The 26,977-nt window shown below is 43.8% G+C and overlaps 1 protein-coding gene across 1 annotated transcript in view; it reads right to left on the bottom strand.

Annotated features, from left to right (window-relative positions):
• HECA (hdc homolog, cell cycle regulator) overlaps positions 1 to 26,977 on the bottom strand; it is a 48,592-nt gene that overhangs the window by 5,458 nt on the left and 16,157 nt on the right. Inside the window, exons 3-4 of the mRNA XM_034991460.1 lie at positions 7,837 to 8,880; positions 1,411 to 1,565 (exon numbers count right to left, since the gene is read on the bottom strand). Coding sequence (XP_034847351.1) covers positions 1,411 to 1,565; positions 7,837 to 8,880 — 1,199 coding nt within the window. The remainder of the gene's footprint in view (positions 1 to 1,410; positions 1,566 to 7,836; positions 8,881 to 26,977) is intronic.

The following is a 26,977-nucleotide window of genomic DNA, read 5'->3' as shown; positions in this document are numbered from 1 at the left end:
CCTAGGTAAAAAGACCTCCACTGTGTGTGGAAAACAAGGAGGCTGACCTAGCTCTCCCAGGTCCTTCCCAGCACCAACGAATGGCCCCAAATTCTTTCACTTCCTCATTTCTTTGAAAGAGAACCCTCTCTTGTGTGTGTCGAGAGAGGAGCCACTTCCTTCTGTTTCTCTCGGGACTGTGGCACAGCTGAGTCCGACAAAATGCCGCAGTGCGTCGCTCAAAGACTATGAGATCTCTGGCGACGAACATAACAAAATAATAAACAAATAAATAAAAGACTATGACATCTCATTTCCAAGGCTGATGGAATTTTAAAATGGAAATGTGGCCAATACATTAGAACAGCGTACCAGTAGTCCATCCTATCTGGAATCACATGACTGGTCACGGGTGCCGTTTAGGGCTCCCATGCCCATACTTCTCTTTTGAGGACCCTAGTACAGACAAAGTTTGGCTGAAATCCCTGCTCTGCCAACCTTTTCATTCAACCAGCACAGCTTCTCATAGGATATTCTTTTTAAAAAATCAAACCATAGTGCTAAAGATACAAAGCTATATAGTAACTATTAAAGTGCTTATCAGTACTTATATTAAAAGCCAGGCTTGGCAACTGAAGAGCAAAGTAAAATTCTCTCCTACCCGTGATTATGAAGGAACTGTAAAACAAGGCTTTCTTTTCCCCAAGCACAAGGATTTTGTTTTGTCTCTTGTGTTTCCATGGACTTATCTAACCTGTTTTCCCAGACTACTACTTCCCTTTTTTCTGATGACAGCTCAATTTCGGAAAATGCTTCCTCTCAGCAGTACTTTAAGGATTAAAAATCTTTTCTAAGGCAGCACAGGAAGGCAGTTCCTGCGTAACTGCGCTACCCCACAGGAAGGAAGAAGAAAATCCTGTCTGTTCCAGAAAGTAAAACTTTCTTCTTCCTTTTCAATAATGACTTTTTCTTATTAGAACCTAAGTATATGTTAATCACACAAAACATAAGAAAATGCAAGTGAAAGGAACCACTTCGCATCCCAGCATGCGGACACAGCCTCTGGCTTACAGGTTAGCAGGTCCCTTTCCAAAGTCACTTTCTACAAATAGAAGCATACTGTTACACCATTTTATAAACTACCTTTTTTACTTAATACACTAAAAATATTTCCCATTGATTATACATTATTCCACAATACCCCCCTTTTAATGGCTGCAGAGTATTCGGGCAATAGCTTCGTCACGCTGTGGTAAATCAGCCATCACTCCTGGCCGCAGGGGCGGGGGGGGGGGGGGGGGGGGGAAGACCACTCGCTATCCTCCTCGCCCTCTCCCGAACTAACGACAGTGCTGCCCTATCTCCTCTGCGTTCGCCAGGGGACAGAAGCCCGAGATCATGCACTGCTCGCTCTGCGGGGTCAATACCAACCTGACAGCACGGAGAGGCGGCCAGGATGTCGTAGGTGTACATGGTGCCCAGCTGGTGCCAGCTGCCGTCCCACCGGGACTTACACTTGATGCAGATGATCTTGTGAACCCCTTCCAGGCAGTCCACACACACGGCGTACAGGTGCATGAGCCTCCCTATGCACAGAAGACACAATGCTGAGAACGGCCGTCCTCGGGGCTAAAAAAGTGGCTCATCTATCGATTATAAGCAAACATGTTACCATTCAGATAAAAAAAGCAGCAAAACAGGTCATATTCATCCCATATCCCCAAGTTGTCCTTTTAGAATAATTACGAATTACGAACTACTGTCAATGGGACATACACTTAAAAGCTGTATCTTATTAAATATTGCTTCAATTCACTTTTCTAAAAAAGTATTGCCAGGTTTACAACACGGACCTCCAAATTCAAATGACCAAGCCCCAAATGCTACCAACTGCCAGTGGTCGTGCAGGACTCTCTGCTCAGAAGTGTGTGGGGCGCGGGGCCTGAACCAACAATGCTGGTCTGCAGTCTCGGGCTCGCATCTACCGACAACTGCCATCATAAGAAAGTCAAGTCTGTCTTGGTACTGGTGGCCCAGAATTATACCACAGCCACAATTACCGTGTTAACTGTCCCTGTCTCCAAAACTGCTCAGCCATCACCATTATTTAATTTAGGAACCAGGATCATATATATCTTACTTGTAAGTGGTTATTCAAAAGGAGTTCAATGTCTTATTATTTACTGGGCTCTTAAGAGACACAACCCCATTCCTCCATCATTTCTTAACATCTGATGCTTACGAGGAAAAGAGGTCACCCTTGTTTACATGGAAGGGTTAGGATTCAAATCATTAGGAAAGACTGGGCATGTCTAGGATCCACCTACGCGGTGCACAACAGCAACATTGCTGCTCTCTACGTAGGCATCAGGGAGCTCCACCGGGCAAACTACGCTCAGAACACATACTCCTTCAGAATGCGCTGGCTCCTCGCCAGCAGCCTAACCATGGCTCTTCACCTTTCAGTGGTTAGGACAGCCTGCTCCTTACCCTCTGGAAAGAGGTAAACAGTACTTACAGGGTAACCTTTCATTACATTTGCTTACAAGGCTCTCTCGTCCTCCTCAAGGGTAGGAACCATGTTCTCTCTCTCTCTCTCACACACACACACACTCACTTCTCAGGCCTATCTAATTTTCGCCTTTCTCCATCTACTGCCTGATAGGTACCCTTCAGATGTGGTCCTGGGCTCTCTCACATACTCTTCCTTTTCTTTCTCTTCTCTCCCTATTCAAGAGTCTTCCAATCTTAAGATCTGAACCACCCATTATAAAATAAGCTCCCCAGTTCTCATCCCAGATGCTCATTTCTAATAGTGCTTGCTAGATAGACATCTCCACCCAAAGTCCCAACACTCCTTCAAACCCAACACACACACCAATGCCCTCATCTTCTTTCCCCTAAGACAGGTCTCCTTCCCAATGTTCTCCACTCCTGCCCATGGCAGCATCCTTTATCTGCTCTAGAGCCAAAGTGAGCCATCCAGGATGCAGCTTCATCCTTGTAGGCTCAGTGTCTAGCACAATGTCCATAATGGAAAAAGCCCTTCATAATTATATGTTGGATAAATGGATGGGGTATATTAATAGCCAAAGACATTATAATCTTGGAGGCCTCTAGGGCCAAAAAAAAAAAAAAAAGGAAAGGGTGACAAGAGCTGCTGCTTTTTTTTTTTTTAAGATTTTATTTGAGAGAAACCAAGAGAGCGAGAGAGCACAAGCAGGGGAAGCAGCAGACTCCCCACTGAGCAGTAAGCCCAATGCGGGGCTCAATCCCAGGACCCTGAGATCATGACCTGAGCCGAAGGCAGACGTTTAACCGACTGAGCCACCCAGGCGCCCCAAGGCTTCTTGTAATAGTGCCCATCTCTGCTCTAAAAAGCTGAAAATAAAAAGGTCTCATGTGGCCTGACAGCATTTCATGATATCAGTTCAAGTATCCAGGAACCACTGGAAAACACATTTCCAGTTTCCCTCCTAGATTTACCAGGGCTGATTCTCAAACATTCGAAGATACCCCGCGGGCTGCCCAGAAGGGTGGGAGGAGGGACACACGCAGAGGGGAGGCGGTGGCAACAATACACATGCCACCAGGGCTGACAGGGCACTTTCACCGAAGGCCCACCACGGGACAGGCCTGTGCTCTGAGGAGGCCCCAGGCGTGACTGCACGTAAACCCTCCCGGCTCCACGATGAAGCAGGCAGTATTGCCTTTCCCGCCCGACGCTGGAGGAACTGAAGTTCGGTGCAATGGCGCAGCCTGCCCAAGCTCACGAAGATAGTAGGTAGCCAAGACCAGACTTAAATTCATGTCTGTGTGATTCTCAACCTCCGGGAAAACTCCTGGGAACTCCCGGCCTAGAGTCTCTAGATTTGTTTCAGTTACGATTATCCTTGTCCTAAGCACAGAGAATTCTACATTGCTAAACTGGAGGGTCGTGAGTTCAAACAAAAAGGAGATGCCTAAAAGAACAGTCAGTCACCTGTGGTTCTCAGTGGTAAAGCAGCACGATAAGAACTTCCTAATTAGACCAATCTTAATAAATTATTAACACCAAACAAAAGCATCTTCTCAAAGGAAGAGTCCGAGAACAGAGGCTGGAGTTGGAGGCTGCAGGGGGCAGTGATGGGTAAAGGGCAAGCACGGCAATGACAATCCACACAGGCCAGCCCTGGAAATTACAGGTGGTTTCGGCAGCGTATCATCAACTGCAGCAGGGATTCTTGTGGCCTGGAACAGGGCCTTGCTATTGTCGTTGAAAATGCTTTTAATACATGGTGGGACTCTGTGATGAAGAAATGATGGACACTACCTAGAGATAAAAAGAGTGTGTGAACTTCTATGAGAGGTGGCAACAGAAACACGGACACATGGCAAGGCTCCACCTGAACCACCCACCTGTCTGGTAGTGACAAAACACCTTAGCTTCAGATTTTATCATCAACAGTCAGACTTCTTCAGACCTTTGTAGCACATGCCTAACACATCCATTAGCTGTTTGTGGATATAGATGTACTCATGGGTACACACACACACACACACACACACACACTTCTCGGGCCTATCTAATTTTCGCCTTTCTCCATCCACTGCCTGATAGGTACCCTTCAGACGTGGTCCTGGGCTCTCTCACATACTCTTCCTTTTCTTTCTCTTCTCTCCCTATTCAGGAGTTCCTCCAATCTTAAGATTTGAACCACCCGTTATAAAATAAGCTCCCCAGTTCTCATCCCAGATGCTTATTTCTAATAGTACTTGCTAGATAGACATCTCCACCCAAAGTCCCAACACTCCTTCAAACCCAACACACACACCAATGCCCTCATCTTCTTTCCCCTAAGACAGGTCTCCTTCCCAATGTTCTCCACTCCTGCCCATGGCAGCATCCTTTATCTGCTCTAGAGCCAAAGTGAGCCAACCAGGATGCAGCTTCATCCTCTATAGGCAATGAAAACTACAATGTGATGGAAGTGATGATACTCAATTCTAAGCTTACGCCTCTTGAGAGAGAGTGCAGCCCCTACCCTCACCCCCTAAATGCAGGAAAAAGCCCAGGCTAGTCTACTGGAAGATAAAAGACCACACTGAACAGGGATGAGCCATTCATTCCAGCGGAGGCCCCCTGCCAGGCAGCCAGACAGCCAACTGTCAGGCACGTGTCAGAGGCCATCCTAACCAACCAACCCACAGAACCGTGAGAATCATAAATCATCACCAGTTTAAAACACTAAGTTTTGGAGCAGTTTGCCTTTAGCAAAAACTAAAAAATGTAAGGGATTAGGCGAAATTCTAGAAAAGGAATGAGACTGCTCCCTTCAACCTCCTCTTCCCTGTTGAGGAAACAGTGAAAACAAGAACCTGCATCCATGAAACAAGAGCAAGATGCTATTAAAAAGTGCTCTTGGAAATTATAAATATACAGAAAATCCTAAACTCAGTAAAAATCCTGGGATACAAAGCCAAAGAAATCTTCCAGAAGGCAGGACAAAGACAGAGATAAACAATAGGATATATAAGGGCCCTCCATCTAAAAAAAAAGGATCAATTTAAGAGATCCAGTATCTAACAGTTCCACAGTTGTTTTTAAAAACGAAAGAGAAAATGGTCAGAGAAATAAATCAGAAGAAAATTTCCCCAAACTGAAGACCATGAGTTTACACAGCCAAAAACCCAAGCACACTGCACAATGAATGGGGATGGAGGGGAAGACCCGGGTCATGGTGAAACTTCAGAATGCTGAGGATGAAGAGAAAATCTTAAAACCTTCAGGGGATGGAAGGGGAGAACAAAGGGACAGCAATAAAATATTGACTTCTCAACAGTGACTCAGGAGACCAGAGACAGTGAAGAAATAAATGCCTTCAAAACCCTAAGGGGAAAATATTTCTAACTTGGAAGACTCTACCCAGCCCAATAGCAATCAACTGTGAAGACAGAATCAAGACCTTTCAATCAGACTTTCAAAGTCTGAAAATACCTATTCCCAGGCTTCCTTTCTCAGAAAGCTCCTGGGGATGTTTCTTAACAAACTGAGGAAATAAACCAAGAAAAAAAGAAAACATGAGATCTAGGAAACAGAAGATAAAGAACAGAAAAGTAAGTAGAGAATTCCTAGAAGGGCAGCCATGTAGTATGGCAGCTATGAGTGCAGCCAGACAGACAGGAGCAGGAAGATGAAAGGCTCCGTGAAGGGAATTTAATTTCTACAAAAAGAAGTCCATTAAATGGATAATAGGTACGTGCAAATGCTTCTGAAAGCTTTGTGGGAGCTGCTGGAGAGTGGGAACAATCAGCCAATGTTTCCAAAAAGATTAAGCAAAGGAAATTGTGAAACATTAACTGTAAGAACAAAACAAAAGATGTCCTAGAATATACTGTACTCTATGATAAGAAATACACCTGTATTTCTTGCTCTACACTAGATATTTACATAATCATAGCAGTAAAAACATTAAGGAGTTTCACCAAGAATTGTGATACATTATCCTGAGAGAAAGGGAAAGCACAGGCATCCACCTTAAACATAAGTCAATAGACAGTATCTAAAATTGGACATGAAGACAGCAGTTTTTTTTTTTTAATTTTTTTTTTTTTAAAGATTTTATTTATTTATTTGAGAGAGAGAATGAGATAGAGAGCATAAGAGGGGGGAGGGTCAGAGAGAGAAGCAGACTCCCCGCTGAGCAGGGAGCCCGACATGGGACTCGATCCCGGTATCCAGGATCATGACCTGAGCCGAAGGCAGTCGCCCAACCAACTGAGCCACCCAGGCGCCCTGAAGACAGCAGTTTTAAAATTATGATGGTGGGATGCCTGGGTGGCTCAATCGGTTAAGCGTCTGCCTTCAGCTCAAGTCATGACCTCAGGGTCCTGGGATCGAGCCCCGTGTGGGGCTCCTTGCTCAGCGGGGAGCCTGCTTCTCCCTCTCCCTCTGCCTGCCGCTCCCCCTTGTTCTCTCTCTCTGACAAATAAATAAGTAAAATCTTTAAAATATATAAATAAAACAAAACAAAATAAAATAATCAGTTAAAATTGAAAAATGCTATCTCTGGGAACTGAGACAGCAGGGGGTGTGGGAAGAAGACAGGTGGGGATATATCATCTCTACCACAGGCTTTTTTAGCACACTTTTAAAGTTACAAACATGTTACACCTCATGTATCTCACCTTTATATAAATTCAGTAATTTTCTATGAACTGACAGATTGCTCATTTATCCTGACCAACCCCCATCATTCAAGTTCTGGCTGAAATACCCCTACATCCTCGAACGTCATCCCCAGCACTAAGCTGTCCCTGCCTTCACCACCAGGGTGATGCCTCAGCTTCCAAAAATCCACTTTCCTTTTGCTGTTATTGAGAAAGCCTGATCTTCCATAAACTTCAAGATTAATTCAGCTAATCTAAAAACACTTGGCCCTCTCTGCCCCCACCCCTTCCCTTACTCCATTATGTTTACAAGGATCAAAGAGAATACACAGCGTGCTGGGCACATTAACACACGTTTCAAAGGCAACTGTTTTACACCAAGTGACATAATTATGCAATTCCCTCCCAATTATGGAAAACTATACCCAAGGAATCCTCCCTTCAAATTACAGCAGAACAAAAACATAAAATGACCCACCAGGACAACTGTATTTGGTACAGTGACATCAGAGTAAAGGGGAAAAAAAAAAAAAAAACACCACCACCTCCACCACCTCAGTGGGCAAAGCTGAGATATTCCAACACTGCCTGGCACCTAACTCGAATAAAAAGCACCATCCGTTAAAATTAGGCCAGAATGGAGCAATCCCATCTTGCTTCTCAGCTTTTAACAAAGGGAAAGCAGGCAAGGTGAATGAACACCTGTACCTTGAAGATGACACGGAACATCGTATTCGATCTCATCGTGTCTCGACGGGCTTAAGAACAGAGTTCCGTCCACCAGAGGGAACTGTTCGAACACCGGCAGCGCCCGGTGACACAGGGCACAGTTTACAACATTCCTGTGGCTGGCGCTGAGGGCCGCAAGAATGAACTTGCGCAGGTCCTCGCCCTGGCCCATCTGGGCATCGTCCTCCATCCGCACGTGGAAAGTGTTCAACTTGTGCCTGGGGATGTGAGTGAGCAGCTCGGACAGGTCGAGGCGCCGCAGGAACTGCACGGGCGCATCGAAGTGGCCCCCCCGGTGCCCCGACAAGCCAGCCGGACTGTAATCAAAGTGCGTGTTCCGGAACACGTGGCCCCCGGCCATGGCCTTCTTGTGAGGTTCCAAATGGATGGCGTTCTTCAGGAACTCCCCGAGGTATCTGGAGGAGCGGGGGCCGCTGAAGTGGGCGGGGGAGAGGATGGAGTAGCCGGTGGGCGGGGACTGGCCCGGGGAGGCACAGGGGGAGCGGGCCCCGTAGGCCGCCGCCGCGCCCACCGCCTTCTCCTGGGAGTTCTGCCGGTCCATGGAGTGCCGCCGGGGGAGGTCATGGCTCAGGCCTTTCTGCGGCTTGCTGGGTGGCCGGCCCTTTTTGGCCTCCTCCCCCGCTTCGCCGGGGGGCCTGCCGGTGTTCTTCTCCGAGCCAGACTTCTTCTTTTTCTCGTCCTGCATCCGCTTCACCTGGTACCAGTCCGTGTCCTTCTTTAAGTGGCCCTGTCCACAGCGGCAGGAGCAGAAGCGGAAGGCCAGGTCGTAGCCCTTCTTCGTCCACATGTTTTGGCGGCACTGCTTCTCGTTCCAGCTGCGCGCTCGGCCGATGCAGTTAAACTGGACCAGGATGCTGCTCTCCCACTCGTAGAAGCACTGCAGGTGCATCCAGGTGCTGCAGGGGCAGTGCTCGTTGTTGCACACCACCTTCTGGTAGTCGTCCTTGTCTAGGTCCACCGGCCTCCCGAAGCTGCAGAGCAGGGGCGTGGCACAAGGGGCTTCTGGGGAGGAACACAAAGAGAGGGGTTCAGCACGCGGGAGCTGGGATTCCGGCCGGCGGCCCATCAGGGCTCAAAGCCACCATCCCCCCGTGAGCCCATTCATGCCAACAGGACAATTTTCTGGCGTCAGGATTTCCACCGCTGGAATAACACCAGACAGGATTAAAAAACATTTACTACTTTCTTCTGGTACTATGTGGTGCCAAGAGAATTTATTTTCAGATATTTGTTATCTGCTGAAAAACACACCAGTAAGCTTCAGAAAGTCCAAATCCTTCACAGTGCAATTAGCAGTATGTCAGTACTTGCAACAGTAGAGTGTAGTATGAGGTCTTCCTAAGATGTGGGGGTAATGACAGGCAGGTCCAAGGTTCTTTAAAAAGGAATCACTCCAGTGAACTAGGAAATATTACGATGAAGCCACTTAACCCACCAGCTCCAAAAGGACCCTCAAAGCCCTTTATCACAAGTGTTAGGTTATCCTGAATACCACAGAGAAGCTAGAAAACAGAATTACCTCATCCCCAGTTCTCTTCTAGAATGGTCTGATACCTAATGGCAGGAATATCTGGTCACACTAATTGTTGGTCTACACAGAATTACACTGCCAGGATATGAAGGAAAAAACCAGAATTCTCCTAAAGCTATCATGACAGAAACTAGGAACACCAAGATATTTCTACCCTATTTAACCACATGCCCCACAGGAGGCAAAACTTGGTGACACAAAGTAGAACCCATCTCTTAAGAAGTAAACAGGATTTACGGAGATTCCACTGGATTTTGGTTACTCCAATATCCGTAACATTTTCAAAAGGCCCTTTTGGAGAGCAGTAATACTCCTAGTTGGGAACCACTGGGCTTGATCTGGAAAGTTCCACATGCCAAGCTCAATTCTGACTTTATCTTCTGTTGTAGCTGAGAACCCTCAGTCAGAGTTCCGTTTTAGAAAGCTCACCCTGGTGGCAGTGTGGGACATGAGGCTGCGGGGTTCAGGGGGGCGGGGGGGGGTGGTAATCCATTGAGAAATGAGTGCCTAAGCAACAGCAACAGCAGAGTAAAATGGCGCTCACTGTTGGAGGTGAGCAAATACTGATGGACAGCAAAAATGGGAGGGGCAGGTCTGGACAAATGGACAAAGATGACTTTGGGCTGGCCTTATTTTGGACCTGCTGAATCGACAATGCCTATGTACCAAAGAGGTGGAGAAAGACAAGACTGGAGTCAAAAAGACCTGGAGCCTGAATACAGATGTGTAGCCGCACAGCCAGAGTTTGTGGAAGTTAAATCCCTGGACTGAGGAGCGAGCCCAAGAGGCATGTGAGAGGAGGAAAAGAATCCTGAGAAGCAACATTAAAAGGCTGGAGAAGAGTTCTCTACAGAAGACGGTTAAGAAATGAACTGAGAATTTACTGCAAGACAAGTCAGGAGAGAATTCTACCAAGGCAATTGGACTGACTCAGAACAACTGTGACACCTAAAAATGTCTCCAGACATTGCCAGCTATCCAGAGGGGAGAAGGAGCAAAACTGCCCCTGGTCGGAAACTACTGGGCAAGTCAAAGACTGAAAAGTCCTCACCAGAATGATCAGTGAGCCAGTCGGTGACACCTTAGCAGGAACAGTTCCAGTGGGATGACAGATCGGAGGTGATGGTGAAGAGTGGATGAGGAGGTCAAGAAGTAGAAGGAGTTCAGATGATCTTCCAGAAAACTCTTCCCAGAAGTACAAGGAAGGGAAGAAAAACAACGGGAAGAGGCAAGGGCTAAGACCTACACGTTCACCTACTCGGGGAATGAATGCCAAAAATTTAGGCCAGCCTGAAGAGGAGGAGGCAACAAGCTCCTCTTCAGGACTCCAGGACTCAAGGACCTTCACAACCTCACCACTGCCCACTGAGTTACAAATACAACATTGCACCAGCACAAGTGACAGGACCCATAAAGCCCAGGACACTCGAATGTTACAATCATCCCTTTCAGTGTGGGACTCCAGGGTATCAATCACAAGGCCCTAACCAACTTGTCTGCCTCCGCTCCTTTGATCACTGCAGCTCCCCCATCTACTGCCTGGGAGTCCACAGCCCTTAATCTTCATTTGTCCAAATCCCACCCACCTCGTGCAGCGACTCACATCATGGACTCTCAACCAGACTGCCTGAGCCAGAATCCCGGCAGTACCACTGTTGAGCTGTGTGTCCTTGGACAAGTTACTTCTTTTTATCTCCATTTCCCGTACAGAATGCAGATAACAACTGAATGTACTTTATATGGTTGTTATAAGAAAATTCTGATACATAGATGGTGCTTAGAGCAGGGCCTGGCACCTCATAAACCTCCTCCCCTTCTTCCCATCCTTCGAGGCCCACCTCTAGACACTGATTTCACCAGAACCACCCCTTCCCCAGCACAGTCTGGTCTGAACCTTACTTGAGTCCCCACTGTGATCCCACCAGGTTGAGGACTCCAAAGAGGATGCCTCTTAGTCATCTTTGTGTTCCTGGCACCACCAGGCCTAGGCCTGACACACATCCCATGTTGAATAAAGTTGCCTTAAAACAGGCCCACGAAACCCAACGTGACCAGCAGAGCAGAAGGAAGCAAGCAAGCTGAAATCCTAGACAGAAAGACCTACATGTACTGAAGTGCACCGAAAGGAAGTAGAAAAATGGTCTGTAAACTGAGTTTAACTGCAGTCACCTGGGCTGTGACCTTTAGTGTCCTTTAAAATGTTAATTAGTCAATTAAAGTTCAGTTGCTTTTATCTTCAGTCCTTCAGAGAAACAGCGTTGGAGGGAAGGTCTCTGAAATGTAATGACAGTAACCAAAGTGCTAATAACACGGGACTCGTGAAATCAAACTGAAGAACGGCCTAACTCTACCTGTGCATTTAAGATATCCAAAATTTAAAATTTTAAGCCTGAGATTGGCTTGGTATTTCTTTTTAAAGTATTTTCACATTAAAGAAGGTAGATTAAGAGGGGGAAAGTCCTATTTATATCTTTCTCAAAAAGTTGCAAATGGATCATTTAGCCAATACTGAGCACTTCCTACATACCAGGTCTTCGGAGCTGGAAGAATCAGCAAATGGTGCTAAGAGCTCCCACAGAAATCTCTGCGGGAATCAGAGGAGGCAGTATGGCTCCAGGTCCCTCTCCCTAACATCGCCCAGCCTCCCCATAGCCGTCCTCACCTGCCTTCTGCCCTCCACGGCTCGGCAATAAAGAGCTCCCACGCCAACCTGCCAGCCTGCTTGTTTACATCTCAGCCACTCTGATGTGGTCTTTGTGGCTAGGCCTCAAAAACAAAGACAAGGGCTTGAGACCAAATATGTGCAACCGACACCTCACCCTGTTACACACCTCCAGCCCAAGGGCGAGGCTCCGAGGAACAGGGGGAGTAACGGGGAGCCTTGGGTACCGCATGACAGCTTCTGACAGGCTTTTACAGTTCATGCAGCCTTCTGATGAGGCCACGATGGGCTGGCCTCTGTACTCAGACAGGATAGCCCTCAAGGCTTGGTTAGAACTTGTCCTCTCCCCCCCACCCACTGTCCACACTGGAAAGGCAGCTGGGAATAGTGCGAGTGGGGTTTGGGAGACTAGCTGTTTGACATGGAGCGGTTTCCTGCTTCCTCAACTATAAAGTGAGAACAAAAATGCTTGACCTCATTCACAGCAAATATATGTGGAAGCGCTCTATAAAGTTCCCTAACTCTCCCATGCTACCTACCTCTTCTGTAACTTGATACTTGTGTATCTGGCTCCCTAAATCTAGCTCCCTAAAAAAAAAAAAAAAAAACCTAAATACAAACTGCTGCAAGAGATTTCCTACTTTTTCAAATGCTTTGGACCCACAAAAGGGGTTCAGAAAGTCACGAATGAGGCCATGCCTCTTTTTCCAATTTCCTAAGTCTTACAGTTAACTAAAACATACAGGAAAAGATTTTAGAACTCTAAGAAACAGCATGAGTGCCCTTCAGATCATACCTATAACAAATGAGCAATCTATTTTTTTTAAAAGATTATATGTATTTATTTGAGAGAGGGAGAGAGAGAGGGCACGAGCAGGCGGGAGGAGGCAGAGGGAGAGGGAGAAGCAGACTCCCCCCAGAGCTTAACTGAGCCACCCAGGCGCCCCACAAATGAGCGGTCTTATAGAAATGCATTTGACTGCTTCCTCAACGTGGTCTCTAAATTTATAAAATTTGTAAAACTCCTAGCTCTTAAGAATTGCAGTCCCACAAAGGTAAAGGTATAAACAGAATACAGACTGATCCAACAAAACCGTTCGTGAGATGCGGGGAGAAGGAATGGCACAGTCAGTGAGGGCCTGTGTCCCGTACATCCCCTAGGACATGCGTCAAAGCTGTGATAGTTGACTAACAAGCAATATGAGAAAATGTTCCTTTGTGCATTTGTACAAATGTATATAAACCCTCCAGTGCGTTTTTACAGCTTCATCGTCAGATACTCAGGACTCAGCTTCTGTTTCTCCCTGCCCAAGTGAAAATAATTAGGGATCACCTCATTCCGGGCAAAAACCTCACGTGGTTTCAAGTCTGGACAGTAAGATAGCTAGGCTCTCTTAAAGAGTGTCACTCTTCCCAGCCTTCTCATCCCGTATCCTGCCTCCCACGCCTATTAAAAGGGAAGGGTCTGACAGCAGTCATTTACACCGGCTGCCCAACAAACCCAAATCCTGACACACCCACTCCCACGAACAGGAGCCCCATAAACCGGACAGACGTTGCCAATGTCAGCTTTTTAACTATAAAATGAAATGTTTTCACCCCTCTTAAAATAGTTGCAAGCATCACAAGCAAGTGGGGAGTTCAGTAGGATGGATGGGGAAGGAGGGTCTTCTGAAGTCATACAAGGCTTTCTAGGTGAAATCTAAGGTAGGCACTTGGTCACATTCAGCCTTGTAGACCCACTACTATGAAAATCATATTAAGTGCCTAATGAATGTCTTATTGATGGAAAGTACAGTGACTGAAGCGCTGAAGGATGGGCAGGGAGGAAGGGTGAGCCCTTGGGTAGCACTGTTCTCATTAGGTCTTCCAGACTCAACCCAGGACTCCCACCAATTTCAGAGCACAGCCTGGCCCTCCATCCCCGCAAACTTACCACAATCTATTCTTACCCTCCTTCGGTATGCAGTTACCAAACGCAAACTGTAGGGTTTCTGAACCACTATTTTATTACACATATCTTTTCCATATGGTAAGTCCTTTTACATGGGAACACATCCCCTTGTTTTCAGAGCAAATTCTCCTCAGGGTATGAAGTTTCTGACTAGAGGATCCTCAACTCCAGCGTCCTGAAAGTCCACAAAGATTGGTCAATGAGGATACAGCCTGTGGAGCCAGCCAGCTTGGATTTGACTCTCAGCTCTGCAACTTAATAGTTTTAGGATCTTTGGTCGCTTAAGTCACTTAACCTCCCTGTGCTTCTGTCTTCTCAACATGTGGAATGGCAGAAATAACAGTGCCTACCTCAAAGGGTTGCCGTGAGGATTGAAGGAGTTATTGAAGCAGTTCACACAAGGCCTGGCACATAATAACCACCATTTAAACAGAAGCAATTATTATTAAAAGCCCTATCACTTTATATTACTTGATGTAAAAACCAAAGAACTTTGAAATCATTTAGGGCAAATCCACAAGCAGGAAGTGACCATCTGCCTTTTCCCGTACATAGTAAGTGCAAGAAAAACATACCAAAACAGGGTGGCATGCAAAATAATTCACAAAATATTTACTGACAAGTTTTAAAGAAACAGATGCACAATTTTCTTCTTCTAACCCCTTAAAGATGTTCTACTGCGTATCAGACAAATAAGTGCCTTGCTCTACGTATTTTTTCAAAATCTAAGCAATCTTTTCCAAGCCTGGTAACAAGGTTTCATAAAGCATGGCTGCATTTGATTCATGGGCTGTGTCCCTGAAGAACCCACATAATTCAGAACTGATTATCCCACAGTCTGGGGGAAGGGTGTGGGGAACGCATCCTCAGAACACATGAATCCAGGATCACTGTGCTGGACTTCTCTTTCCTGTTGCTTTTTAATATCAGCATTATCTCTAATATTTCTCAGCTGCAGCAGCACATAAATTGACAGCATGGCATATCATAGTGTGTTTTATCACATTTCTGTTCAAGTTACCGATTTTCAGGATATTCTTCAGCACCAGTACTAGCATACCTGGATATTTTGCAAGATAAAGACTTAAATTATAATACTTGATTTTAAAATAATAACACGTCACCAAAATCCTTGAAGAAGTTCTATAAACAACAAAGAGATCACATAATATTGCCAAGGGTTAGTAGGTATTTCTCTTCATAAGAAAAGGTGATGCCACTGGGTATCAAAGCATTTTTATAATTCGGTTGACCTGCTAGCTTTGAAAATATGACACAGCTTGATGCACAACTGGGGGAACGTATCCGCTGAAATTCTGCACATCATGTGAGGCTTTTATTAATAGTATTTGTGTCATTCGTTGAAATTTGCATTAATTTAATTTGCATTTAATGGGATCACACTGTACTAGGAAATAAAGCAGGCTGCTTTTTCTTTTGCTTGGAGATTTTTTGATCCTGAGGGTGCTGGATCACAGAGAACCACACAGCACCCTGGCATTACATGTATTGCCCGCACTCGCCCTGAAGGAAAGGTAGGTTCAGGAGCTCTCGGAACCAAGTCACAGTATCATAAATTAAGTATGTGTACACATGAATGAGTGTGTGTGTATTTGTATGTAACTGCAGAGAAACTGCTAAATTGTTAAACCATCCCATTTCTTTTATTATTGAGGTATAACTGACATGCAATGTTTTTACTAGCTTCAAGTGCACAACGTAGTGATTCCCCGGTTCTCAACACGACGTGGTGCTCAGCAGGGTAAGTGCAGTCACCCCCTGTCACCAGAGTTACCACAGTGCTACTGACTATGCTGTACTTCTCATCTCCACGACTTATTTTAGAACTCGAAGTTCGTACCTCTTAATGCTCTTTACCTATTATGCCCATCCCTTCACCCACCTCCCATATTTAACCAGTTTGTTCTCCATATTTAAGAGTCTGTTTGTTCGTTCATTTTTTAGATTCCACATATAAGTGAAATCATACGGTATTTGTCTTTCTCTGACTGACTTATTGTACTTAGCATAATACACTATAGGTCCATCCATGTTGTTGCAAATGGGAAGATCTCACGTTTTTTTAGGACTAATATTCCGTTGTATATATTTACCACATCTTCTTTATCCATTCCTCTGTGAATGGACACTTGGGTTGCTTCCTTATCTTAGCTATTGTAAATAATGCTTCAATGAACAGAGGGGTGCATATTATCTTTTTGAACTAGTATTTTTGTTTTCTTTAGGTAAATACTCAGTAATGGAATTAATATATCATATGGTAGTTGTTTTTAATTTTTTTGAGGAACCTCCATACTGTTTTCCACAGTGGCTGTACCAGTTTGCATTCCCACCAGCAGGGCACGAGGGTTCCCTTTTCTCTGTGTCCTTGCCGACACTTGTTGTTTCTTGTCTTTCTGACTCTAGCCATTCTGACAGGTGTGCAGGGATATTCTCATTGTGGTTTTGGTTTGCATTTCCCTGATGACTAATGATGTTGAGGATCTTTTCATGTGTCTGTTGGCCACCTGTAATGTCTTCTTTGGAAAAATGTCTGTTCAGGTCCTCTGTGCATTTTTTAATCAGATTGTTTGGTTTTTTGGTGTTGACTTGTGAAAGTTCTTTATATACAGATAGACAGGATATCAATACTTTATCAGATGTATCATTTGCAAATATCTTCTCCCATTCAGAAGATTGCCTTTTTCAACAATCCCATTTTTAAAGACTCCAGAAAAGACCTCGTGTCATCCTTCAATATTATATTCCAATTTTAAAGTATTTTCCTTGCTCTTCTGAAATACCATAGAACTTGATTATCTTTGTCAATGTCCTCTCCTTTGCCAGCACAAATATTCAAAATGTGGCCATATAATCAAAACCCTACATTTTTTTACATGTGATACCCATTTCCCACCTAAGTTCTAACACAGCATCCCCAAAATGATGGCCTACCTCTTCTCTCTTGGTGGACCCAAAATGGTACCTGGAGCCCAAAGAGTGGAATCAGCCTTCTCCTCTTACCTCTAGATTCTGATGTGGTTCAAGGCAGGCCACCCCACAATGTGCCACTTCGGCATGCAAATTACTTTGAGCTTAAGATAATCAAGGCACAACAGACTCAAGAAGAGCTTTTTAGCTCCCCCACTTATCTAAAAAATTTAGACAGTGAGTCTGTACCAAGAGGAGAGCTATTTCCAAAGGTAACTTTTTGTTTGTTTGTTTTTACTTAAGAAAGACCTCTCTGCAGGGTAAACACTTATTTACCAAACATTTGCTCTTCTCATCTTCCTGTAAATTGTCTTCCTCCCCTCTGAAGTCCCAGACTCCTACACCTAACCTCTCTTTAGCTCGGGGTGGCATATAAACTTCAACTGCTGTCAGAGAGCCGCTCCTGTCTTTGTGCGGCTCCCATACATATGTAATTAAATTTGTTTCTCTCCTGTTAATCTGTTTTATGTAATTAGTTATTAGGCCAGCAAATAACCTAGAAGGGAAGAAGGGAAAAGTTTTCCTCCCCTACAATTTCCAGTGGCCTCAGTTGAAAAGACAAATGGCTTTACCTCCTCCCTAGTCTGTCCAACAGGTAAAACATATGGCTGCATGATTAACTGGCAACATGGGTCATCTGCAGACCAGGTACCTGTCAGAGAATACAACCCATAACTCATTGCTGTTCAATATTTTCCAAAAGCTCAACTGAGAGAAACAATTTTTAAGAAAGATTTCACAGGTGATGTCCACACACTCTAGATCAGAGTTCCCGTGGGGCGTTTTGGCCTGCAGTGTGACTTCTTAAACCAGTAGAGGCTTTTTGTAATAGAAGATAAACCCAAATGCCTGTTAGGTGCATCTTGGACTCTCCAGGTCATCCAGGCCTCCACTCCAGCCCCATTCACACTTATTCATGCCAGGATTCTGGAGGTGTTTGGGTATATGACTCCTGTGCTAGATAAAAGGTATCCCTCAGCTAAGCTAGGTGTCACACAGCTGGTTAGCGAGACCACATTATTTCATTCTCTGGACAGACTGCTTTTAATGATGCAAGCAAGCCTAATAAACTTTTTTTATTTATAAAAGGATACTGTCATGGACACTGGTTAGTATTTTACAATGCCTTATAAATGGCTAAGTGACTGTTTCTGTTTTTTAATCTGATGGACACTGTAAAGTATAGCACTGCTTCTGTTTGCTTTTTCCTTCTATGAGTTAGAAATATGAAAACCAAATTTGCGACCTACCTCTTGTGATGACTGAGGACATCCATTATTTTTCCTAATACTGCTCCTAGTACGAATATTCTCATTTATTATTTATCTTATAGTATTACATGTATTTTTGAAAAACACTGTATTTTACAGTGAAGAAGGAGAGTATAAATGATGACAAAGAAAAAAACCTATTTGCCATCTAACTTTCCATTCAGTTTTGCCTAGTAGATACTAAAATCTGTACTTGACGGGTGCCAAGGTGCCCCCTCTCCTCCCCACTTTTCAAAGTCAACCAGAGAAGGGTGGGAAGGGAGAGGAGAGGCCAGGATAACCCACCGTCCCCAGGGGTCCCACCAACACAGCACCTTTCAGAAGGGCCACCCTCTCTGCCATGCCCTGGGCTCCACTCCTCAGAGAGGCACCCTGTGGACAAGCCAAGTGCTCTCCGTCCTTGAACCACTCACTCATCCATTGCACACCTCTCCTCTCCTTTCCCTTGGCTCAGCTCCCTCAGCCTCAGACTCTGCTAGTCATATCCAGGTCTCCACCTATTCTTCTCTCACCCGGTTTCTCTCTCAGCATTTCTCCTCTCTCAGACACAGCCTGGGCTGCTCCTGTCACTCTACCCTGCCAGCCAACCCAGCCCTCGGTCCACCTGGTCCATGCAGGTGCCTCTCCCTCCACATCCCCCCACCTGCTCCCAGCCTCACTGGTGAAACTAAGACAATAGTGAAATGGGCTCAGCTTGCTCCCAACTCTACCCTGCCTGGTCTTCTGTCAAGGATCCTCTCCTTGGCTCTAACCCACAAAGGCCAGACTTCTCAGGGTGCTGTCATCCTCACGTGGGCCCAGTCTTGTCTCCATTTAGCTGTTCACAACAGCATTATCTTTATGTCCTCTGCACCTATTCTCCTCCCTCACCTATCAAACCTGGAATTCAGAGTCCTACAAATATGAAAAGGAGACTCTCATATTTACCTCAGAGACTAGATCAATGAGGCAAGGCAGACAAAGAGCAATGAACTGAGAAATGACAAGTGATAAAGAAGTGGCCACATAATTTGAACCTACACCTAGATCACATCACCACCGACAACGACAGGAGCCCAACAAAGTCATCTTAGAATGACTACTTAAGAAATGTCAACATAGGAGCACCTGGGTGGTTCAGTTGTTAAGCATCAGCCTTTGGCTCAGGTCATGATCCCAGGGTCCTGGTATCAAGCCCCGCATCAGGCTCCTTCCTCAGCGGAGAGCCTGCTTCTCCCTCTCCCTTGGCCTGCTGCTCTGCCTGCTTCTGCACTCTCTCTCAAATAAATTAAATCTTAAAAAAAAAAAAAAAAGAAAGAAAAGAAATGTCAATGTAGGGATGCCTGGGTGGCTCAGCTGATGAAGCATCTGACTCTTGATTTCAGCTCAGGTCATGATCTCAGGGTCGTGAGATCAAGCCCTGTGTCAAGCTCTGCCCTCAGCACAGAGTCTGCATGAGATTCTCTCTCCCTCTCCCTCTGCCCTCCCCCTAAAAAAATGTGAATGTAGGGGCGCCTGGATGGCTCAGTAGGCTGAGCATCCCACTCTTGATTTCAGCTCAGGCTGTGGTCTTGGGGTGGTGGGAATGAGGCTGCACCCTCAGTGGGGAGTCTGCTTCTCTCCTTCTCCCTTTCCCCCATCCCTCCCCCCACACTCGCACACGTACTCTATATATAAAATAAATAAATATTTTTTAAAAAAAGGAATGTCAATGTAATAATAGGGAGAGTAACAGATTACTGAAGCTATCTAGTCTTCATCAGGGGCATTAGCAATCATAATGGCAACTTTTTTTAATAGGAAAAGATCATATTCATCAGTAAACTAATCATAGAAAAATGTACTCATATATAAGAACTATAAATTTATAACAGATGTCAACTGAAATAAGGCACACTCACATATGTGCATGAGTTATCTATGAATAACTATAGATACAACCTTCTCCATGTAAATTTACACACACATACATGCATCCATGTGCACATGCACACGTCTATCTACATGCTATTTCCACAGTGAAAAACAAACAAAAAACTGCTTGCATTTAACTTTTACTTGCTCTGGTGCAGAAAACCCAAAATACTCTTTCATAGGAAAATTGCTTATTATGTTCTTCTACATTTACAAACAGAAAACTGTGAAACAAAAACTAGAAAGACAAGGTCCTTCAACCTCTTATAAACCCAAATTAGTCCTCGAAAGGGAATGATTGTTTTGCTAACCAAGTTCCTTAACAATTAAGTTTTAACTTCATGATCCACTGTGAACCCCAGTCATTTTTGGCCTTGTCTACAATTGCCAGTAAACCACAGTTTACTTTATGGGTTCCCCTTTCAGGTGTCACTCTTTGAATGTTGGCCAGCTCAGCATTAGCCACTGCAGCAATCTGTCATCACCATTTGGAATTCTGACCACATTCTAGAAGATCCTCATCAGCCCCTGCCTCCCCGGCCGGCATCAATGCAAAGTCAGTAAGCATCTCCTCCCTGCAGTGACACAGGAGTTTGAAGCTTGCCAGTCTAGCAGGTTTACTTCATCTTTTTTCAGATGCTGGAGTAAAAGAGAATGATGAAAAATATACACAAATGAGTATTTGGAAAAAGGAAATATTGATAACACTCTGTGCACAGATGTGAAGACATCAGTATTTCCAGTTTCCTTTTTTCTGCTCCTGGAATGAATCAGGGAACATCAATACAGTACCTGACAACCCTGAATATCTTCCATCATCACAATTGATCATGAAAATGGTAAAAGTCTGTCATCTGCAAATATTATGAATTTGAGGCCAGATTTTTTAAATCAGCATGTGCTGGTAAGTAGTCTTAATTCACGAGGTCTGACACACCAAAATCCTCTGAATCATTAAATAAAGAAGTCAAATACAATACAATGTGAGTACTTGACTGTAGGTCTCTAGAGATCTGGACATCTGCAAAAAAAAAAGTATAATTATATACTTAAAATGCCTTAAAAACTCAACACTATATAGGTAACTTTCATATAGCAAACTTCTCAAAATGATCTGGTCTCTGAATAAGTCCGTTTTCTTAGCAGGTTGACTATACATAATTGCCTAAAGAAAGAGCCTTCAAATTTTCCAGGATACTCAATCAACACACATTTGGGCAAACGTAGGCTTTTTAAAATGTCATTTAACAAGGACCCTGTTCTAGGAGACGTAATCAAAATGCCAGGGTTTGTCTTAGGGTTAAACACTTGTAACAGAAGAAAGAAAATATGCAGTGGCTCTCAAATCAGCTAATTACGACTACCCGCTAATCAATGCACGTCAATTCAAATTATGTTTTTGAACACCTGTTATGTGGTCAGTGCAGAGTTTAGCACAGGAGATGCCAAGTGGTGAATAAGATCGTAAGTCATTTTTTACTGTTTCTTTGAGTATCATACTTTTTTGAACACTGAACACTTTAAAAAATATAAGGTGGCAACTCTGAAAACCAGATTCCCTCTCCTCCTTACTACTGCTGTTTGTTTAGTGATTTTCTTGGACTAATTCTGTAAAGTCTGTATTTTTTTTTTTTTTTTTTGTCATGTGCAGCCACTGAAGTCTCTGCTCAGTTAAGTTTAGTGATAACTGAGCTAATAACTGAGTCTCCTACCCTTCACCAAGGGGCTGTGTGTGTGTGCTGGGACATGCCTTCAATGCTTCAACAGTTCACAACTGTCTCAGCCTTTCCTTACTGCTTGTGTAGAGCCTCAAGGCCAGACGTGAGAACGAGGGCCACTTCAAGTACTTCCTGGGCCTGCGTGCAGCCCTGCCCATGGGCACAGTCTTCTGGAGCACCAGGAATATATCCGAGCTTTTCATGAGCCCCCTATGACATCTCATTCCCAAGATTTTCTTTTTAAGTTGTTTGGCCAACCTCTTTTTTGCCCCAACTGCTATCACTGACCCAGCCAGTTGTGACATTGAACAATTGCTGCTGATTGTTTTCAACAGATACCCTAAGAATAGGACTTAACCACCTGGCAATTTTTGAGCCAGGTCAAATAAAGACAAGTCCTATGAATGAGCTTTACTGGGGAGCTTCCAGACAAGTAAATAGTGACAATTCTCTGGAGCTCGGGCTTTTGGGGAAGCTCCAAACCTGTTCTTCCCCCTCCAACGACTACTAGGCTACTTGGTTTTTTGTTGTTGTTGTTTTTTGTTGTTTTTTTAAAGATTTTATTTATTTATTTGACAGAGAGACAGCGAGAGCAGGAACACAAGCAGGGGGAGTGGGAGAGGGAGAAGCAGGCTTCCTGCCGAGCAGGGAGCCCGATGTGGGACTCGATCCCAGGACCCTGGGATCATGACCTGAGCCGAAGGCAGACGCTTAACGACTGAGCCACCCAGGCGCCCTACTAGGCTACTTGTTTAAAGCTACCATTGAGCCAGGGAGAGGGAGTGGGATAGAGCAAGTTAAAACACAATATTCTAAGTGAAAGAAGTTAATCAGAGAAAGACTTGTATCATATGACCTGAATGATATGAGAAATTCTTAATCCCAGGAAACAAACTGAGTGTTGCTGGAGTGGTGGGGGGTGGGAGGGATGGGGTGGCTGGGTGATGGACATTGGGGAGGGTATGTGCTATGATGAGCACTGTGAACTGTGTAAGACTGTTGAATCACAGACCTGTACCTCTGAAAGAAATAATACATTATATGTTTAAAAAAAAAAAAAAAAAGATAGTAGGAAGGGAAGAATGAAGGGGGGGAAATCGGAGGGGGAGATGAACCATGAGAGACTGTGGACTCTGAGAAACAAACTGAGGGTTCTAGAGGGGAGGGGGGCAAGGGGATGGGTTAGCCTGGTGATGGGTATTAAGGAGGGCACGTATTGAATGGAGCACTGGGTGTTATACGCAAACAATGAATCATGGAACACTACATCAAAAACTAATGATGGGGCGCCTGGGTGGCTCAGTCATTGAGCGTCTGCGTGGCTCGGGTCATGATCCCGGGGTCCTGGGATCGAGGCCCGCATCAGGCTCCCTGCTCCACGGAAGCCTGCTTCTCCCTCTCCCACTCCCCCGGCTTGTGTTCCCTCTCTCGCTGTCTCTCTCTCTGTCAAATAAATAAATTTAAAAAATTAAAAAAAAAAAAAAACAACTAATGATGTAATGTATGGTGATTAACATAACAATAAAATAAAATTTTAAAAAGAAGAATTAGAGGAAAAAAACACAACAACATTCACTGTTCTTACTGTGATTCAGTCCTTTTCCTTGAATATACACTCCAAGGATTACTGCAAGCCTATGGGTTAATTTCCAGAGTTCTGAAAAAGTTGAGTTTAATCATCTTTCCATTTGTCCTCATTATTTTATGGAGAAGCAGATTTCTAAAGGTCCTTACCCTGCCATTCCAGAAGTGCTTCTTAATATAAACTTAAGTTTATATACATACTTTGTTATAGAAAAATATGATAAAATAATCAATAAGAGACTTTCAAGCAGGACAATACTTGGTCTTGGAATAAAATTCTGGGTAAGAATTGAATAGAAATCAAGAAAAAATGTAAAATTTCTGACTACTATTTTTTAAATAGCTGATAAATGGTTATCAAATTACTATGATACTGGAATTCTCTTTAAATATGTTTAAATGATGTTTACAATACAATGGAAACGGTATCCTCTGCATTTATTTAAATCTTTAAAAAACTGGGTGTAACAGCATTAAACGTGCAAGAGGAACTGTGCTTTCAGATTCTATTAGGGGTCACACAAGCAAAAACGTTTGACTACCACTTTGAAATCAGCCTTCTGAAAAAAAAAAAATCACACTATGATTACATCATACACACATTCAGGATACTCAGAAACGCCCAGATTGAAGCCCAAGTCCTCTGAGTATGTTAAAGGAGTTCCACGATTAGGCCCTAGTCTGGTCTTCCCACCTAATCACCCACCAGGCCCAAAAGCGAAGCCTCTGCTTCAGCCACGGTCTCTCGCTGTGGCCACAGCACAGAAAACAGACTGGAGGGGAACCAGTGGACACAGACTGAGGAAGGCTAACTGCAACCCCCGTTGCCCCCACACCACACCTCAGATTCACTACGTGTTTGCGTATCATTTCTTGATTAACTGCTAAGTATTTTTTTAAGTGAAAACCAGGAAGTTTTCTTAACGTTCTCAAATATTTTGAGACCCTTCTCTACTACATAAAAAAAGACACTAAGTCTTATACATAAAGGGAGTAAGTTAATACAAAAATATTTTGTCAACTTGTTTTAATTAGTGTAGGAACTACAAATAAGCTCACTTAAGCACATCTGTCTTAACCTCAGATTTAGTTTATCCTCCCTTATGTTATTTTAGTAGCTGAGACTGCTCCAAAGTGGGTAGCAAATCTACTACACGGCGATTACATTCAATTAAACATGTTTTTTATGCTTTGAATAGGGTTTAAACACATGCTTTTACTCAGACAAGCCACTCTATACAAATAAACATGGAAGTTTTACATTTAAAAAAAAAAAAGAGCTCTTCAACTATATTTAACAACTTGGGTTTTTAACACTCTCAATATATTGTTTATTCTCTTAGACCTATACTCTTTCCTTACTTTCAATTAAAACCCACAGCCTACCTAGCCTCAAGCTCACACTGAATTGAAAGCTACAGGCTTCTAACTACCTATTTTTTATTTCTATTCTGGCTTTCACGTTCTGTTATCGGTAAAAAAATCTGTATCGATAATGACTATAAAGTAGAAAATTCATTTTTCCTTTTCTAACAGAGGCCACGTCAAGATCCCAAAGGACAGAGACCCAAATATGCCTGGTTTAGGCTGAATATCAGAATGAAGATAATGGTTCCATAGTTTTCCAAAATGTTTCTTAAAAATACCAAAGTTTCACAGAATATAAATAAGGCAATCTCTTCATATTCTACAAACACTTCCTAAGCACATGGGATTCTTTAGTGATCTGCCCAGGGTCATCCAGCTAGTAAGTTGCCTTCCCTCTTCCACTCTTACCCATACCACACACAGATCAATAAGTGCATAAAGCCACCTTATCAGAGACAGTGACCAATAAGCTTTGTGTAACCAGATCATAATAAGCAGTTCTATAATTTGGAACAGTGTCTTATTCAAAATTATAGCAATACTTACTGTGATCTGATGACCCAAAAGCTTATTCAAAATGTTCAATACTCATATTAACACTCAGACTTACCTTAAAACTAGGTACAAGGAAACCCAAATTAAAGAAGTGCTTAAACCCAATTATGATATAAAGGTTTCCTGACCCCATCTTTGCACTCCTTAAAAACAAAGTTGGAGGGGCACCTGGGTGGCTCAGTCATGAAGCGTCTGCCTTCAGCTCAGGTCATGATCCCAGGATCCTGGGATCGAGCCCCGCATCCGGCTCCCTGCTCAGCAGGAAGCCTGCTTCTCCCTCTCCCACTCCCCCTGCTTGTGTCAAATAAATAAATAAATAAAATCTTAAAAAAAAAAGATAGAGAGGGGTGCCAAGGTGGCTCAGTTGGTTGAGCATCCGACTCCTGATTTCAGCTCAGGTCATAATCTCAGGGTCCTGGGATCAAGCCCTGGGTCAGGCTCTGCGCTTGGCGGGGAATCTACTTATGGAGTCTCTCTCCCTCTCCCTTTGCCCCTCCCCCTCACTCACACGTGCTCTAAGACAAATGAATCTTAAAAAAAAAGATAGACAATGTGATAAATCTACTCTAGCTAATCGAGTTGCTAAACTAAAAAAGTTATGAGCAAAGGCTTACATTGTCATTAATGAGAATAAAGCAATTTTCCTTGGAGTTGCTAAACTAAAAAAAAAAAAAGTTATGAGTAAAGGCTTACATTGTCATTAATGAGAATAAAGCAATTTTCCTTGGAAAGAATGTAAAGAAACACACCATTCCATCTGAACTAGGCAGCAGAAAAAGCACGTGGACGTTGAGAAAAAGCAGCTCAGCCTGTCTTGCCTGAACCCTGTTTGGGTCAACAGACTGGGTCAACATACCAGCTGAGATTATTTAAGACTAGTATATTTAAATCATAAAATCACAGCACACCGTAACAAAATTCATTTCCCTACCCTATCCATACCCCAAACTAAACTAAATCCTTATAATCCTTTGTTTTCCATGTGCCTTTTCTGCCCTGTTGAGCTCCCTGAAAAATAAACTTTCTGCTCCCTTGCCTTCCCTTCAAAATAAACCTGGGAAAATGCTTTATAGCGATCCCTCCCAGCCTGGCAGTCACTCTGCTGGGATCCAAGGAGAAAAGACAAAGCTTTTGCCTGGGGGCCACACTGGTCTATTTCTGAAATGCTGCATCAGCAACCAACAAGCAAGTTACAAAATCTGTTGCAACAAGGAAAGACTTGTCAAAGGAGAGAACATGTCTAAGTCTTATACATATCTCAGTAAAAATAAAAACTAGACTCAAGAATCAGTCATGTCTCTGTCCTGTCCAGCAGTTTACCACATATTCACACTCAACACAACCTGCTGTAATATGACTTGTTTTCAAGACAATCTTTCATAAGATTTTCTACTGTTAAGGAAACTCAAAGTTATAGACCCCCACTGAGATATTAAGCCAGTGACGTCATTCTAACTAGACATTCACTCCTTTTCCAATTACTTCTGTGGAACAAAGATGTAACTTATAGTATGGTCACTCTCAAAGACTCAAAACTATTCATTTCTAAACTAGAGGGAAAAAAAATATATA

The sequence above is a fragment of the Mirounga leonina genome, unplaced genomic scaffold, assembly GCF_011800145.1.
Source record: "Mirounga leonina isolate KUSES-001 unplaced genomic scaffold, KU_Mleo_1.0 Mir_53, whole genome shotgun sequence".
NCBI lineage: Eukaryota > Metazoa > Chordata > Mammalia > Carnivora > Phocidae > Mirounga > Mirounga leonina.
The sequence above is the reverse complement of the archived record's forward strand: the minus strand, read 5'-3'. Positions and strand labels throughout refer to the sequence as shown.